The sequence below is a fragment of the Capronia epimyces genome (genome assembly GCF_000585565.1).
Source record: "Capronia epimyces CBS 606.96 chromosome Unknown aczIQ-supercont1.10, whole genome shotgun sequence".
NCBI classification, from domain to species: Eukaryota; Fungi; Ascomycota; class Eurotiomycetes; order Chaetothyriales; family Herpotrichiellaceae; genus Capronia; species Capronia epimyces.
In genome coordinates, this window is record NW_006912913.1 from 830,984 (window position 1) to 848,653 (window position 17,670).

General features: G+C 53.2%; 7 protein-coding genes across 7 annotated transcripts; 4 read left to right on the forward strand and 3 right to left on the reverse strand.

Moving 5' to 3' along the window:
• Positions 1–1,275: 1,275 nt before the first annotated feature.
• On the forward strand, positions 1,276–2,610 carry A1O3_09855 (uncharacterized protein; the record flags this gene model as incomplete). Its single annotated transcript, XM_007739947.1, has 1 exon — positions 1,276–2,610. One exon carries the CDS (start codon positions 1,276–1,278, stop codon positions 2,608–2,610), a length of 1,335 nt encoding a protein of 444 aa, XP_007738137.1.
• Positions 2,611–3,240: 630 nt separating this feature from the next.
• Positions 3,241–4,680, reverse strand: A1O3_09856 (uncharacterized protein; the record flags this gene model as incomplete). The annotated part of the gene is made up of 3 exons (XM_007739948.1): positions 3,241–3,404; positions 3,632–4,241; positions 4,462–4,680. 3 exons carry the CDS (start codon positions 4,678–4,680, stop codon positions 3,241–3,243), a joined length of 993 nt encoding a protein of 330 aa, XP_007738138.1.
• Positions 4,681–5,573: 893 nt separating this feature from the next.
• Positions 5,574–6,368, forward strand: A1O3_09857 (uncharacterized protein; the record flags this gene model as incomplete). The annotated part of the gene is made up of 2 exons (XM_007739949.1): positions 5,574–5,834; positions 5,889–6,368. The coding sequence occupies 2 exons, from the start codon at positions 5,574–5,576 to the stop codon at positions 6,366–6,368; spliced, it is 741 nt and encodes a 246-aa protein (XP_007738139.1).
• A 1,235-nt stretch (positions 6,369–7,603) lies between these two features.
• On the reverse strand, positions 7,604–8,931 carry A1O3_09858 (uncharacterized protein; the record flags this gene model as incomplete). Its single annotated transcript, XM_007739950.1, has 3 exons — positions 7,604–8,359; positions 8,447–8,767; positions 8,848–8,931. The coding sequence occupies 3 exons, from the start codon at positions 8,929–8,931 to the stop codon at positions 7,604–7,606; spliced, it is 1,161 nt and encodes a 386-aa protein (XP_007738140.1).
• A 510-nt stretch (positions 8,932–9,441) lies between these two features.
• A1O3_09859 (alcohol dehydrogenase) lies at positions 9,442–10,359 on the forward strand (the record flags this gene model as incomplete). Its single annotated transcript, XM_007739951.1, has 1 exon — positions 9,442–10,359. One exon carries the CDS (start codon positions 9,442–9,444, stop codon positions 10,357–10,359), a length of 918 nt encoding a protein of 305 aa, XP_007738141.1.
• A 505-nt stretch (positions 10,360–10,864) lies between these two features.
• Positions 10,865–11,538, forward strand: A1O3_09860 (PUA domain-containing protein; the record flags this gene model as incomplete). The annotated part of the gene is made up of 2 exons (XM_007739952.1): positions 10,865–11,040; positions 11,148–11,538. The coding sequence occupies 2 exons, from the start codon at positions 10,865–10,867 to the stop codon at positions 11,536–11,538; spliced, it is 567 nt and encodes a 188-aa protein (XP_007738142.1).
• Positions 11,539–12,991: 1,453 nt separating this feature from the next.
• On the reverse strand, positions 12,992–16,612 carry A1O3_09861 (uncharacterized protein; the record flags this gene model as incomplete). The annotated part of the gene is made up of 3 exons (XM_007739953.1): positions 12,992–13,538; positions 13,591–14,451; positions 14,505–16,612. The coding sequence occupies 3 exons, from the start codon at positions 16,610–16,612 to the stop codon at positions 12,992–12,994; spliced, it is 3,516 nt and encodes a 1,171-aa protein (XP_007738143.1).
• Between the last annotated feature and the right edge of the window lie 1,058 nt (positions 16,613–17,670).

Sequence of the window (17,670 nt, forward strand, 5' to 3'; positions counted from 1 at the left end):
TTACACACGACCTTAATCAGACGTTTTTCTCTTTCGGGCGACTATTTGCACATCTTCATCAACAAGTGGTGACGGAGAAGTCATCCGCTGAAGGCAATGGAGGACAAAGAACAGTCCGTCATGAACATTGCTTCGTTGGATAGCTCGAACTGCTCGGAGAGGCCACGGGAGCGTTTTCTCCCACCGAATTGATGCGCCAGGGCCTTTCCGCCAGGGGATGGGGATGCGGCGAGAAGCTCTGCACACCCAGAGCTGCATGGACAGCAGTAATGAATCAATTTTCTTCGGGAGCAAGAGAGCAGTGCCAGTGCCAGTGCCAGTGCACAGTGAACAGTGAACAGTGAACAGGCGCTTAGCTCGTTGAGGCTGGACGTTGAGCAAATGGACAATAGTACAGCAGCAACGGGCCTTAGCCCATGCATCGCCATGGGGCGGACAGTGAGATAGCTAGCTATTATGTAGCTACTAAATACCTGTCGTCTATGCACGGCCTCTCTATGAGTCTTTGTCTCTGAGTTGTCCCTTATCCTTGACCTAAATCGGCGAGTGGAAATACAAACATGGATAGTGACCAGCAAAAGAACGACACTATAGTGGTGGTGGTGCATTCAAAGAGACGGGGTGTTGCACCCTGTCGAATTTTTGCCAGTGAGGTTGTCAAAGGATGAAAGGTTCCTTTTCGGCTACAATATGTATCAAAGACGTATAGGGAGAGCCCAGACTATATTTGTAGGTGTGCCTATATGTACCAGCCTTAGGCCTTGTGGTTAAAGAACAAGGCTGGGAATGCCTAAATTAGTGCCTTAGTGCCTAATAATAAGCTTAACAGAGGTGATCCTTAGCAACAGCATACGGAGTACTGTACAGTACAGCATGTTAGGCCTATGCTGCATTTAAATAACGTACTTTTTATTACTGCTCAACTCCACCACATACATACATCACATCGGCACCATCAGCACAGCGCGGCGCAGGCAGTCAAGCAGCAACCACAACCACCACAACCACAACCTCGACCTCGACCGGTCATGGCATCTCGGCTGTCGAAGCGAAGCGTGAGAGGAACGATTAATATTGATATTTGATCGAGTCTGACTCTGACTCTGACTCGGAGTCGAGGCCTGCGCCCACTGCGCCTTTACGACTCGCCTCGTCTAGTCGGTCTGCTGGACCCCCAGCCCAACGCAGCTTTCTGGGTATTGCTCTGCTATTGTCTGTTCTAGTTCTAGCCAAGTCCAGATTCTAGCAAGTCCAGATTCCAACAGTGCTCTTCGCATGGCTGCTCCAAGAGCGCCTAAGCGCACATTAGAGGAGGAGGAGGACGACGAGGCTTTATTCACCTCCGCCCCAGTGGTGGACCGGTCGTCAACCTTCGTCGCGCATTTCCATCCACACATATTCACTTCATCGAGGGCTGCCGGTGCCACCACCTCGTCGACGTCGCTGACATCGATGATCAAATCTCTCCAAGCACACCCGGCCTTTGCGACCGCGGACCATCGCATGGCGGCGTGGCGCCGGCCGTCTGGACAGCGCACGCTCGTGCTCGGAACGGCGACGACAACCACCACCAACTCCAACCGAGTCATCTACACGACGGGATCGGATGACGACGGCGAGAAATACGCCGGCAAACGCCTCGAGCGGGTTCTCGACGACCTCAATGTCCAAGGCGCGCTGGTCGTGGCGCGCTGGTACGGTGGCATCATGCTGGGCCCGGTGCGGTTCACGCACATGGAGAACGTGGCCAAAGAAGCCATTGCCAAGTGGAAATCCCAAACCCAAGCCCAAGCACCGTGGGGCACTACTGGTACCACTAGTACTGCCTTGAGTATCTCGCACAACGACCGGGCGGACAAGCGCCAGAAGGCGGCTGGTGCCGAAGGAACAGGGATTGTGCAACAGCAACAGCAAAATGAGGCGGAGCGCTTACGACTCGCAAAGCAGCTGCTCGACCGGGACAACAGCATCGTCGTCCTGCGCGGGCTGCTTGCCGAGAAGACTGCGGCGGCCTCGGCCTCGACATCAAAACAAGACGCCCCTCTCCCTCTTGATCAGAGTCAATCACAGAAGACAGAAACGGCGTCGAGCCCGGCGAAGAAGGTGATCGACTATACAGAAATGCCGCTCCAGAGACTTCGGCAACTGGACAAGGCGCGTGATGCCACACTAGCGTTCATCTTGAAGCAGCTGGACAAGGCGGATCAAGAGGAGAAGGAGAGGGAGAGAGTGAAGTTGCGAACCACCACATTAACGACAGGCACTGACACGTACACGAACACGAACACGAACACGGACGGTGGCAAAGTCGACAGTCGACAAGCAGGCCAAGGGCTTATCCCAGCCGATCAGACAGCCCAGGATGATGAGGGGACGAGTTCGCCAGCTGAGAACGAGGCTGCCGATCCATTTCCAATTCCAATTCCAATAGCCCATGGGACTGAAGAACAACATCAACAGGCCGATGAAACAGACGACATGGCGCACAGCGAGGAGAGTACGCGGCAGCAAGACGCAGCAGTGACGGGAAACAATGGCAATGGCAATATGGAACACGTCCTCCAAGTCGTCGAGGCTCAACAGGACGGTCAACAGGATGGAGACGGATGAATGACTTATAGCTCCGGTCGAGAGAAATCACCCCATTGCAGCATTGCAGTATAGGAAGCCAGTCGACGAATCACCTCATTGCAGTCGAGAGGAATCACCTCATTGCAGTATAGGAAGCCAGTCGGAGAAATCGCCACATTGCAATACAGTATAGGAGGCCAGTCGAGAGAAATCACCACATTTCAGTATAGGAGGATGAGGGTGGAATCACCTCATTACAATATGGGAGCCAAACCCATTCATCATGCCAGCACGAACCATAAGCAGGAGTAGGAGAGGACTCATAGTCATACCTCCACCCCCTCCCCACCGCCCCCTCAGGCAGATCGATATCGATATCGATCTCGAGAGAAGAAGCTGTTGCCAGCATGCGCAGGAAATAGGAGTGAGTCATTGGAGCCATGTCCAGACCTGAATTATCGATCACCGTGCCGTGCCGTGCCGTTTGGCATTCCAGGCATCACCAGACGAGAGGGGTCTGAAATATTGAATCTCGAATCGCTTCTCTTCACAGAACCGAAATCTCCATCGCTTCACTGTTCACAGAACCTATCCGAGTAAGACAACAAAACTCGAATCCCTCTTTCTTCACAGAACCTATACAAGACACCCGAGTCGAGTCATACCACCTCACGCCGAGACGGACACAGACGCGGTCCTCTCGCTCTGGCCGCCAATGCTGCGTGCAACACTCCCGACGCTGGCCCTGCTCGACACTGCTGACAAGGCATTCTTTTCGGTCTCTTCTTCCTTGAACTTGTCCACCACCATCTGTCTAGTGAGTTGCTGGTAGTCTGTCCCAGATGAAATAGGTCAGCCACAGCACAAAAGTTCAAGGGGGATTCGTAAGGCAGACATGATTGCCATGTTGATGGATTGGATGCATGTCCAAGTAACAGGCACATATCAGACAGCCTTGTCCACACTCCAAAGGAGAGTACAGACAGCCTTCTCCACACTCCAAAGGAGTACGACAGATCAAGCCTCGTAGCGGGACATCTAGGATAGGAATGCAACTCACGTAAAACGCCGCTCTCCTTCTTCTGATTCAACACGCCCTGCGAATACACTCCCCTCTCCAAGTTCGACTGGGCGACCTCACACAGCTCGAAATCCTCCAGGGCGACCTTCCTCACAAACTTGAAATAGTCGTCAAACCCTTCGACCCCACCGTTGCCATCGTCGAAATAATAGTCAAACTCCATGCGTGTCTCGCCCACCTTCTCACCCGGACACACGCGGAAACTGCTCATCCCGCCGCCGTACAGGTTGATGGTACAGACGGGGAAGAAATAAAGAAAAAGCCCGTCGTCCGGCTTGGTCGGGTCGGCCACGTGCCGACTGTACGTGTGGTGGTTGTGCACTTCGTAGAAGGTCGGTGGGTATTTCACGCTGAAGCTCCGGTGCGTGTACTGGCAGTGCAGGCATTCTTGGTACCCGTCGACCATGGTCTTCCAGTTGAACCGGCCGGGGTATTTGATGGAGCGCCGGTGCGGGAGCCGGCGGAAATCGTACTTTGAGAGCAGCTCCAAAAGAGACGGGGGGAACCATTCGTCGAAAGAGGGTGCCGAGTGGTCGATGGTCGTGAAGAGTAGGCCGGTTGGCGTCAGGTAGGAAGAGAGGGATTGGCCCTAGATTCGCGGAGAAGAGAGCATGTCAGCTTGGGTACGTAGGTACGTAGGTACGTTGGTATGGGCGTGGTATGGGCGTGGTATGAACGTGGTATGAATGTGAATGCAAATAGCAGAGGCATCGGTGATAAGGTGAAAACAAGCGATGCAGACTCGAAAAATCACAGAGAAAGACGAAATGCATGGAGGGAGAAGTCCATATAACAGGAGTTTCACGTACATCAGTCTTCCTCGTCACGGTGAACTTTTCATCACCCTCTTGCCGCACAACGACAGCCACACCGGCAAATTCATACTCGACCTCCTTGTCCACAGCAAACCTCGGTACTGCACCGACAAGGTACCATGCCTTGTAGAACACGGCTCGTTGTTCAAGATGATAGAGATTCTGCGAGCAGTACCACGACGCAGGGAGGGTTTTGGTAGGAGTGGCATCCATAGCAATTGAGAAGAGCTGGTTCGGTGACACGCACTGACAACACAATATGGTCACACTTTCCACGCCACAGGTCACTTGATGCTAGTTGGAGCAGGCCTTGAAGTCGATGCCTGCCTCCTGCTATGTTAGGATGTCAGATAATTGCGAAGACAAGGTCCAAATAATGGTCGGTCAATGGTCTAGAGTTTCCAAAGGGTTAGATATAGTGGAAGGACGTTGCCAGCCTATCTCCACAAGTTCATGCCAAAACGGGCATCCAAATACCGACGGCATATATATCAAATGGTCTCAGGGCCATTATATGGACGGCGCGGATTGCCCAACGAGCCATAGGCATGGATGGTGACGATAGGCCCGCATCCCATCTTCCTGGAATTTCCATAAGCTAAGAATCGACAATGGCCGTGATTCTGAGCGCAGTCATTAGTTGGACATTGGTCCCAATAGACTTGTCGGAGTACTTCCGCCCGGAGGGACGGGATGATCGGTTGTCGACTCGCGTTTCCAGCGGGATCGCATTTCCTGATTGGGACAGGTGCAAGTCTATCTCGAGCAAACGATTGACTGTCAGTGTGTCAGCCTTGAAACCATGGTGGATAATCTGCAATTATATTGTCTCATCACGCTGGCATTTCGGATCCGATGTTTATATTCGAAATGCGTCCGGATGCCGGATTCCTATTGGCTTTGCAGAACCGCGTATTGAGGCCCAAAAGATTGGGCATTCGTGTCGCGAAACTCCTGCCACAAACGGCGAGTATGATGTTGATAGATAAGCCTCCTAAGCCCCACAATCTCAGTCTTCCGGAACCATATAGAACGAAGGCTGCATGTTGCGTACTCCCACTCTCTCTTCACATTATGACCATTTTGTGAACAGATCGGTTCAAGCCATGGTGACGAGCCTTTCTTTGAGCCACCTGGCCCGGCCAGATTTTGCCTTTCTAGCGTATGCTGTTGTACTGTCCTGTTTGGCTTATCTTTTGGGCCGCCCTCTAGTGAAGGTTGTCCATGGATTGTTACAGGCCGACGACCAGAAAGCTTCTCATCGAGCCTCAGGTCTCGACCAAGCTGAAAAAGGAAGGCTGAAGAAGGAGGATGGGACGTTGGAGGAAGACATATTTCAATTGGAAAAGCGAGCTTTCTTCAGCAAGGTTGGCTCCCGTTGAGCAGGCATCGTTATGAGCTGCCCTCGCTAACATTACCAGACGTGGTTATTCGTATGCCACCGTAGCAGGTTTGATAAACTCGGAGATTATCATGCCTTTGACGTTGCCGGAATTTCCTTCTTCGTTGTCTTAGGCAGGGACTCGAAGGTCCGGGCTTTCCATAACGTCTGTCGCCACCGAGCCTACACCGTCGTTCGGAAGCCATGTGGCACTTCGACCCGTTTCTCCTGCAAGTACCATGGTTGGCAATATGACGATGAAGGCCGGCTCGTCAAGGCGCCCAAATTCGACGAGTCTCCTGGATTTGTACCGGAGGATAATGGTCTGTTCGAGGTGAAATTGATTACCACAAGGGAGGGCTTGGTGTTTGTCAATTTCGACGCTAGCACGATGAACCTGCCCTTCAACAATGTCAAGTCTCACGTCGATCTTGAGAGCTGCTCCTGGGTGGGTGGTATGGACGTGCCTTGCGCTACAAATTGGAAAGAGATAGGTGAGTTCGGCCCTGACCGGCAGTAAGCTGTGTTTCTAAGAGTGTTGTGTCAGCAAATGGGTTTTCGAGCCAGTGTCAATGGCCACAGAGCCCTTTTCGATGGCTCTCCTGGTTGCGGAAACAGAAGACGGCGACATTACTTGGCCCGTTGAGCATGATGAAACAGCTCAGTGAAGATCTGTGGTGCACAATCACTCTCCTGCCGCGGTCACCCACGGCAGTGGTCATCAGATGCGACATATACGCCAAAGAAGGCCACCAAATTCCAGCAGGGGTCGTTGACCGGCAAAAATGGGTGTTGGAGAAGGAACTGCTGAGTTTTTCGAGGTCCGATGTCTCCAACAAGTCAACAAGGACGTTATTCTCTTACCAATGTGGAGGCAGGTGTTAGATCTTATGTCCGTCAAACACATGGCTGACAAGGACAATTGTAGGGCGCACCATTGACTTGTTCGCCATTCTGGCTCAACATCAGCGAAACGAGAGGTTGGCCATGAGAAAGTTGCAACCCGCGATCCGAGTGACGAGCTCGGCCGACATAGATGAAGAGGCGGCCGCGCTTTGTGACACCATTGACGGGACGACTGAGTCTCTTCCGTTGGAAGGACGCTCAAGAACGGCGAGCTCTCCTCAAACACTGGAGTGGTAAGCTGTACGAAAGAGGCAGAGCATAACGTGTCGTGTCTCGAACGTGGTAGAGCAGGTAATGATTCACAGCACCGCGACGTGTTTACCGCGTCAGATGGTGGATGCTGGACCGCGTTCAGGTTGCCTGGTAGTTGGAGACCGCATCACGGTGAGATACGACCAGAGAGGTTGTGCCGTGGACATCCAACCCTCAGCCCATCGGTAACTGGTCTTTCACAAGCTAGCCGTGACGCCTGTACAAGACACAGCCACCAGAGCTGATGAGTTGAAATGATGCAGTGGTCAAGAAGTAGAAGTACCACTTGGTACGGAGTACAGTTAGAGTAATAGTGCAAATAGATAGTATCTGATATAAGTGTACCACACAGGTTAGTGTCTTGGCAACTAGATCAAGCTTATGGATACTAGTAATACTAGCACCCAGTACCTAGTACTGATACTAAACCGGCATGCAGCGGCACCTCAACAGACACCAGATTCACGCCGCTTTTACACACATATATAACTAGGAGGCCGCGTTGGTAGGCGAGCTGGTTTCTTTTATACATATTAAAATCCTAATGCGGGCTCGCTGTTTCTGACCTTTTGATTCTTTCTTTTTTCTGGTCGTTTTCTATGACTTGTGCTCAGGTAGAAGTCCTTGGATTGTGCTGTTGTCCTTGAAATGTCGCCGCAAGTAGGTGCAAATCGCTGGAAGTTCGTATTTAGCGCGAAGGTCAATCCACCATTTGATTTTACGCGCCCTGGTATACCACAGGCATAGTAACAGAAGCGCTACTGGATCTTTCTGCTCCAGGCGGGTTCCAAACTCGTGATGCATGACTCCGCCTAGGAATGCCTCGGCCTCTGGCACATCAAAATGGCCCGAGAGACCATGTACAACTGTGAAGTAAGGATTGTTCTCTCGCGTCGATGAATCGTCAAGCTGGCACAGCTGCACCAATTCGACTGATATGCCATCGATGCCTTTCACGGGTACGGGCCGATGCATATGTGCGAATTTCTCAGTCATAACGCGGAACACACTTTCTGGCCGCAAAGGATTCACCAGATGCCGCAGGGCTAACTTGCCTGCTCCTAGCCGTAGCCACTCGAGATCGGAGGGGTCGGGTGGTCCAAGTGGCCATGCTTCCTCTGGAGAAACAGCATTGATGGATGAGAAGGCCAAAACACCAAGAGTGCCAGCCGCAGCCCAGAGAGGATCCTTGTCTTCTTCCTTGATAGGTTGGTTTAACCACTTCTTAAACAGTGTGGTGCATTGAGCCCAGTGGTATGTTTCCCGCAAAGAACGACGACGGGTTGGCGTCAGGCCAAGATAGCGGTCATGGACAGCTGTCACCGCCAATGTACCATGTATCAAAAATGGACACTATCGAATAAGTGTTCAGTAAAGCTCAAAAAGTTGATCTTGAGAGTATTTCTAAGCAGGAAGTGGGAGGGGCTTGATTGGACTCACGGTAAAACAGGCGTCCAACATATGATTTCCCCAAATATCCACCATTGTAGAGCCTCCGAGAGCGTAGAGGGTTCGGTACCGGAACCGGTTGAAAAGCTCTCCGTCTTCTGGATCTAGCATGCAAACTGTTGGTCCATTCCCGGCCCATATGGCGTTGCTGATGGTGGGCATAGGCCGCGGCGTTGACAATCCCGATTGTCTTACAATCCTTTGCTTTGAGCCTCTCCCAAAGAGCGGCTCGAGATCGGGCACATTAAAGCCGAAATTGCATAAGACCCCGTAAGTCTGACATCTCAGGCAACGTGGCCTCGCCTCGTCACACTGTAACACATACCGTTTCTTCGTTTAGCCCGGCGGCCACCTGTGGGGGCCAGAGGAAGAATCGCCATTGAAGGACTGACCTTCAATTTTCTTAGTTTGCAGTTTCGACAGCCAAACCGTGAATTGCGCCTACTGTCGCGCTTCTTTTGCGCACCCGAGTCCATGGCTGATTTGCATGGAGAGTGGTAGGTGGTGGAGGGACTGACAGGTCTAGCCGAGGTGATGTTTTTGACTGGCGGAGATGAATTCGGTGTCGACGTGAGCAGTGCCATGAAGAGGTCGGCCAGACTGCGCAATTTGGGGGGTTTCTAGATCTTGAATCATCCTGTTCGTTCGTGGTCGACATATTCAACCGGCGGGCCCGTGTCTGCACGCTAAGCCTCACCTCGGGATTAGGCGCCGATGATTGGTCAATATGACCTCCATCCATGGCAGTTCCTACCACAGAGCAGACATGATGGTCTCGGTGAGTACCAAAATCCGTACAATGTTTGCCGTAAAGTCCGTGACTGCAGTAGACAGGGTGCAAGCGATAGGACGTATAAATAGCTATGAGGCCTGCTGCTGAGGGAGCAAGACCAGACCGTCTTCAAAACTCAAACAAGGATGCTAGATACCAAACGGAACCTCATCTCCCTCTCCCTATCTGTGCCTTGACAATCTCAGCTTCCACGATGCGCGTTTTCGTCACGGGCGCGACCGGCTTCGTCGGTACGGCCGTCGTCAATGAGCTGCTCTCCGCAGGACACAAAGTCCTCGGCCTAAGTCGTAGCGACAAGGGAGTTGAGCAGCTGAAGAGCCAAGGCGCCGAGGCCCTGTACGGCACCATCGAAGACTTGGAAATCCTCAACAAGGGAGCCTCTGAATGTGATGCCGTTATCCACCTAGCCTTTGTCCACAACTTTGCCGACTTCATCGGCTCATGCGCCACAGACAGGGCCGCTATTACTGCTCTAGGCTCCGCCCTAGCTGCCGCGGGCGGCGGCCGCGCCCTGGTAATTACATCGGGTACCATGATGCTGGCCCCCGGAAAGCTTGGGGATGAGGACGATAAAGTCGATACGACCAACCCCATGGCTGCAGCGCGTGGCGCCTCAGAGACGGTGTGCCTCGACTTCGCTAAGCAGGGAGTGCGCGCCAGCGTTGTACGCCTACCGCCGTCCACTCACGGCCCTGGACTTTCGGGCTTTGCGGGACAGTTGGTTGCCATGGCGCAGCAGAAGGGTGTCTCTGTGTACATCGGCGACGGCCAGAACCACTGGTCCGCAGGTCATCGCGACGACGCGGCCAAGATTTACCGGTTGGCAGTGGAGAAGGCTAGGCCCGGGTCTGTCTTCCATGCGGTGGCCGAGGAGGGTGTACCGCTGAAGGATCTCGCGATCGAGATTGGGAAGCAGCTGGATATCCCCGTTGTCAGCCTCCCGCCCGAGAAAGCAGAGGACCATTTCGGCCGACTTCAATTCCCTCTGAGGGCCGACAACCTAGCGTCGAGCGCAAAGACGAGAGAGCGGTTGGGATGGACTCCAACAGGCCCAACATTGATAGGAGATGTCCCGGTCATTATCGATTTTCTGAAATCTCGGGCAGCTTAATGTCCAAATGTGCGGGTAGAGCAGTCAAGCGAACGGTGCGAAAGCTAGGAGAGGGAGGGCGACAGGGTTCGAAGGCACAGAGGATCGGATGGCAGCTTGCGAAAGTAGCGCAGGGGGTTCCCTCATTATATGGCCCCTTGAGCGAGAATGATGGGCGGTACCAGCCGAGACGTGTGTACGCGGTACCGACTACCGACCTAGGTACATGTATTCTATCTGTACTCCGTACCTGAGGTATAGCTCTCCCTCAAATATCAAGTACGGAGTATTGGTGTAGCTGCAACGACAGCGACAGCGTATATGTAGTCGAGTCAGGCTAGGTCCCAAAGCGTAGACTCAACGGCGCTGCTTTGTGTGCTGCCACCGCAGTCTCCTCTTGGCAGACGGCATCGCCTGCTATGTACTACCGTAAGTTGGACTTTCGCTGAACTTCGGTCTCAAGAAATTGTACAGATACACTTAAGCCCGACATGTTCAAGAAGGAGTAAGTACCATACTCAGACCCATGGCACACCCACTGAAGCTCACAATCTGTTCCAGCCTCTCTGCGGGCGCAAAGTCCAAGGTCAAATCCTCGGTGCAGCGGGGCATCAGGGCCAAAGTCCTCGAGACATATCCCAACCTCGAGCCGTACATTGACGAGATCCTACCTAAGAAAAGCCAGATGGACTTGGTGAAACTGTGAGTTCGACTCCCACTCCTCTGGGAACCCTGAGCGAGATCCCTGCCCGTCTGTTGGCAATCACTACACTTGCGAGATCCGAGACATTAACCTGGTGTCGCTCCAGCCCCGACCGCGTCTCGCTCTATGTGCTCGATAACCGACCCTTATTCTACCAACACATGGATGACCCGATCATCCCTCACCTAAAAATCGTCCACCAGTACCCTCATGCTTTCAAGACGCTGCGTATCGACCGCGGTGCCATACGCTTCGTCCTGTCCGGCGCCGCGCTCATGGTTCCCGGCCTCACCTCCGCCGGCGGCCGGTTGCCGGACAAAGAAGAGGAGGCGAGGCCGGGCGACATTGTCGCCATAGAGGCGGAAGGAAAGGAGGAGATCTGCATGATTGGGCCGCTCGAGGTCGGCACCGAGGAGATGAAGGAGAAGAAAAAGGGCGTCGCCATTGGCACCGGACATTACCTTGGCGATGGGCTGTGGAAGCTGGATCTCAACTGATCAGGAGGCAAAATATTTGAATCCCAACCAAATGGATGGAAGCGGATATAAAGACAAACTCGACCACTTGTCCGTCAAATGTTACACCGCGTCAACCCCAAAGCCCAAGGCTGGCCGAGCTGCAACGGAAACCCAAGGACTTGGGCGAAGAACCCGGCGAGCCACTTCGAAACGGTCGTGGTACAAAAAGCGTGTGGCGAGGATAGATGCGACGGCATGTCGCTGCAGCTCGGTCGAGGGGTGAGAATCATATCCAGAAAAGGCTCGACGGAGGTCTTTGGGGCCCGGCGGAACAGTCGCCGTGCCCGTGTCTACGAATTGCATCTTGAACGCTCAGAGCAACTAAGATCTACGAAGCAGAAGTCCTGCCCACATCGGAAGGCAGAATTGAAAACTACAATAGACACCTACTAGGCTTGGTACTCCACGTATTGTGACGAATCTGGGGGTTGGAGCTCTGTTCTCATAATACTTGTGTACAAACTTTTTTAGTCTTGCCGTGCTCGTATTGCATAAGTCCATTGAGCACTGCACTGCTTGTCCACCGGCAGGAAATAAGGAAACCGGTGCCACACGTTGTGACAACAGACTCGCAACAGTGGCAATGGCCAGTGGCAGTGGTTGCTGCTTCGCCGGGCACACTTGACGCCCGCGCTGTGTGCTGTGTGCTGTGTGCTACCGCTGGGACCCGGATATCGCATAGCAATTGCCCGTTGCTGTCGTTTCTTGGTTGCGTGGCCTGGCGGGTGAGGCCTCCCCCGGTCTATCGCTACCTTGCCCTCCGTCAAAGCCGAGTCCTTGCCTTCCCCAACCCGCTGCACCCATGGCCCGACATATTGTGAAAAGGGTCTATGCAAGAACCCAAAGGAGAAATGGAACGAGTGAGGAATGACAAGCTAGTGATGACTCGAAAGAAACAAAGCAACTGGGTATGAAGGTATTTGAATCATGATCGGTCGTCGTGTGTTTGGCCCAGCCAGGTGCGCCTTCATTCGGTGGTTTGCAAGGCCATGACTTTTGGATTGTCGGCACTGATATCTCGTGCCATCGCGCCGCCCATGCTGTCCGAAACATTGGAAAAGGAAAAAAGAAATAATCTGACATGCACAGGTCCCCAGCAAAGCCCCAACTCCTGCCGAATGAGAAAATTCGATGTATGACTGACGAACTTGAAGTACAGTTGAATTCGAATCGAAGTGATGACCTGGGACCGCCATATGCTGAAGCACATTGATCATCCCGGGCGTAGAAAGAGACCAACATCATTCCGATCTTGCCGCTCAGTCAAGATCTGCTCGAACCCCCGTTGAGAGATGCTGGAAGAACATCAACATAACTGGTCTGAATGTGCACATCTTCCAGGATGGCGAAGATGAACCAGGACATGTCGGTGATATAATGACACCTTAGAACCTGCAGTGTCGAGAAGATAAGTGTTAGAGGTGTTTCCCTCTTAGCCACTCTTGTCGAGATCGGCTTTCTCCTCAGCGGTGAGGACGTCGCGCAACCTCTTGATGGTCTTCAGGTTGGTCGCCCCATTGCGCCAAGCCGTTCGTAGAGCATGGAAAATGGCACGATCTTTGCTCTTGTCTTCTCGCAAAAGCGCGACCATGTCAGAAGCAAGGCGTTCGCTGACTGGAACGGGCCCCCCTAGGAGCTTTCCATAGAAACGGACAAGATGCGCCATGCCACCGCCGTTTCCTTGTTGAACGTCATTGACCGCAGTGGATTTGAACTCCTGATACATGCCAACATTAAACTTATCCATCAGGAAATCACTCCAGAAAGAATAAAGCGGCTCTAAGGCCCCCTCAACACCGAGCTGGCGTTGTTGAAATGCAACGTCGTGCAATGACTGATACGTTTGATCATATTGTCCGAGCAGCGGCGGTGGCAGCTGGGTCTCCTGACCGTCTTTTGCAAAATAAATAATACTGTTTCCATCACCAGTCGTAGTGGCGTTCGGAAATCCAAATGACAAGCTGGTGGATTGCGCAAGTCTGCTTGATTCGTTAATGGCGTGGCGACCACGGACATCGGTGCAAAACTCACTGCTGTGGGCTGCCTGCTCCTCCCCGCAGACCTGGGAGACGTGATTGCTCCGGCTCAATGAGACCGTTAGCATCTTCCTTAGGCCCGCCAGGTGAGTCGTGAGGAGGTGCCTCGGCAATGTGAGTGAACGATGCAGTCATCTCTTGACCGGCAAAGAAGCGTGGCTGCATGCGGATATTGATGTTTGGAATATGCTCGTCGGGGAACAGGTCGTCTTCAATGTCGGCACGAGAACCCTGACGATTATGGCCGTTGGTGAGGGGAGTGAACGATGCCAGAGCAGGATTTGACGGCGATGTCACATTCAGCTCGTGAGGATATGCCGGCGCAGAAGGATTATGTTTCTCCTCATTGGGGACGCCCTCAAAGGCGGGAACAAACGGTCCGCCCGACACATGTCCATCGACTGCGGCCCCTGGGACAAAGGAGACGGGAGAGCCGGTGTGGAAGGTGTTGTTGACGGGAGCCACGTTCAGTGGAGGACTGCGCACTTGGCCGAAGCCAAAAGACGGGTCGAAAGGGGCACCTTGCTCGGGTGGTGGCTGTTGAGCGTACTGTTCGGGAACAGCCAGGGGACCATCATTGCGGGCTGACTCAAACCGCTCCTCGACAGGAAGCACAAAGTCTCGCCAGTTATCTCGTCGCCGTAGTCGATCATTTCCGTCAGTTCCTGGAAGAAATTCCACGCTCTTGACCTGTTGGCACACATAACGGAGTGTGTCTATCGTCATGTTGTCTTCCGTCAGGGTCTTGATCCGCTTAAAGTTCGCGATGACACTCAGCGGCACATAGCCTTGACCATCCATGTTCTTTCTCAGAAACAGATCTTTGCAAAGGTTGTCGATCGAAAAGTAATATTCGCTGGAAGAATCGTGTCAGTTACATGTGTTCGAAGTTGTGGGAGGTAAGCTTACACTTGAGTCATGACCATCGACAGCAACGCATATGAATTCAAGGGGTCGTTGTACGCCATAGCACTCATGATACCAGGCTGCATCTGCACAGGAGATGGGTAACCATAGACTTGCATATCAGTCTGCAAAGGTGGGAGACCTTGAGCCACACCTTGCGCAGGATTGTAATAACCCGGGAACATCATACCCACTGGGATAGACTGAGATCGGGGGTTTCCGCTGGCGCTGCCGGCTTGTTGGCTCGGCTGGTACGGTTGCGAGGCCTGCCTTGCACGACTTTCGCCGTGAGAATTTGACTTGGCTGGCTCAAATCCATTCTGGGGCAGGGGAGACGTGTAGGCGTGCGAAGATCCGAATGCTGGAGAGTAGGAATGGGTGCCTCTGCCTCGAAAACCTCCACGTCCGCGGTCAGGGCGAGCATCACGTCGGTTGCTGTGATCACCAGAGTGCTCTCGGTCTCTCCAGGACTCGACCTTTTCACGAGCTGAATCAGGTTTGTCTCTCGACCAATCTCGACCTCTGCCAGCTCCGCGATCACGGGCAAAATCGCCGTTTCCTCGTGGAGCGGATGCGCCAGGGCCTTTGAATCGGTCAAAATTCAATGAATGGCGAACGGATGGCTCACTAGAATGGCCCCAGCCACCTGAAACTTGCTCGGATGGGAGATGCCCTTCCCCATTCACGATTTGGCCTCCAGCACGTCCAGTGTGCCTTGAAGAGGATCGTGAACTTTCATCTGTTCTTGGCACCTGGTCTTCGCCGTTTGGTGGAATTGAAGTAGCAGCATTGCCGGGAATATCGGCACCTGCTGGGTCCCTACTGGCGGGCACAGAAGGTTTGCGGAAACTGGGTGTGGACTCATCGCGGCTCGCAGGCCGGGTGCCGTTGGTCGGAACGGATGCTCCACGTGCACCACGAGCGCCCTCAGATCGACGGCCTCTGTCTTGTTCACCCGAAGGTCTCGGTAGAGGAGGCGGGCCCATGGACCCAGGTAAATCTGGCTTTTCACCAGGACTGCCAGTGTGCCCTCCACGGCCATTGTTGTCCCGCCCTCGTGCGCCTCCTCTACCACCTCGACGGGCGGCAGATGGTGGAAGCTGGGTTTCAAATTTAGCCGTCGGAACGAAACGCATCGGGACCCACTGTTTTCCGTGCGATTTCTGCGGTTGCTCTTTGGCGTCTGGCTTTTCAACCTTTTCATGAACAGATGACTTGCGTCGTTCTTCCACGGTCGTAATCTCAGGGGTTGGCCATGACTGGGCATCTCCTACTGGGGATGGAATCCCTGCATCAGCTTTCTCTAGACGAGAAAAACGGCCTGAGGGAGCATCCTTTCGGTTGTTGACTCGTGTGGTATCGAAACTCTTTCCTTCTTTGTCACCGCTGTTGGTGTCCTTGCCGATGGATTTGCGGTTGGAATCCTCGCTCCCACCCGTAGACTTGGGTATTTGAGGTATAGCAGGAACCGCGGCGCGCTGCTGCTCAGTGAGCTCTCTCAGCTTTGCCTCTTGGGCCTCCTTGCGTTGCTGCCAAATATTGACTACAGGGGGCGGTGCGGCCTTCAGTGGTTTCTCTGCACTCATTGAAGGCACTGAGACGTTTTCCCAGTCATCGTCCACATCTTTGGACTTCTTGTCAACAGTACTCTGTGCACCCTTGTCACGTGAAGAGGACTCCAAAGATTGCTCCGAATGTGAACGTCCATTCTGCAATGAGGGTCTGGCCTCATCTCTCTGGGAATCCTCACCGGGATTGAGGGTCGCTGAGTTTGTCTGAGCGATTGATGATTTATCGTCATGAGATGTGGCCAAACTCTGCTGCGTTGGTGGGATATTCTCCTTTTCTGTAACCTCTGGAGTAGAAGGCTTAGGGCCACTAGAATTTAGACTGGGTTGGTCATCGGACTCTGTTCTCAAGGTGGTAGATTTGATCGCTGATGTAGAGCTGCTGGACTCGGTCACAGACTGATCTTTGCCACCCTTGTCGGATGCTGCAGGGCTTTCATTGCGCGGGGTCTGCTGCGCCGATGTTGACGGCGTGAGCCCTTTCGCAGCCTGGGCATATGAGAAAACTGGCGCCGCGACACCTGCACCCGAAGTGGTCGACATTGTCTCGGAAGCGCGAGGAAAATCTGCACCTCCTATTCCACTTCCACAATACTGATCCCCACACCAGCAACAAGCTGGTCACAAACTAAAAGGACCAGTACAGCCTGAGAGTTGACCTTGACAGAATTGGTATCCCTTTGAACACTTCTCTTGTGCGTTATCGACGTTCTTCCTCACAGGTTGAGCCAGTGTCTGATCGGTGAGAACAATGGCAAGGTCTGTGAACAGGATTGTCTTGATTCGTAGAAGCTCACTATAATATGTGACGCGACAACTCTTTCTTGAATATGGCTTTATGCTCAAGTCACCACAGCCCTGGGTATGAGACCGGCGGCAAACGGCAGATGACTTTGTGCGTTGCAGATTCAACAACCGTCTCGTTTGACTAGTTTCGCCACCAATTCTCTCGAGAGCTGCTCCGGAGAGGGCGGATAAGCTTTCAAGACACGGTGCTTCCTTGTTGTCTGTCAACTGAAATTGCCTATGCTGAAAGTCGACCTTTAGTAAGGCAATGCAGACTTTCTCCTCCGATTGATGCACCACACAGTCAGACTCGGCGAGGAATTCGCGACAACAACTTATGGCGCAAACGGTCTTGAGGCAGTGACACAATCGAAAAGGACGATCAACGGCCTAAGGTGAACGACCGGGGAGGTTGACGGTCGTGGGTTAGATCGTGCGATGAGGGTGAGGTGAAGGGTCCGAAACTTTTGTGAGTGGAGGTCAAAGCGACGAGCCCCGTGGATGCAGCGTCCAGAAACGTACGGGCTGACGAAGCCGCGCGACAACAACAACAAGGAAACGGACGAGGGAGGGAGCAATAAACAGGATAATGGGGAAGAGAGGTTTGTGAGAGGGAGCAGTTTGGTTTGTGGGTAGAGTGGAAGTCTTTTTCGTCAAGCTATGGAATGAATTTCGATTTCCTAGCGCGGCATTTTGGGGACTGCCGACCGCGCCGCAGCCAAATAAAGATGCCCCTCTCCACCTCGACTTCACTGGTAAATCACGACAAGTATACTGGGCTGGTCGTTACCGTGACTGTTGACTATCCTCACCTG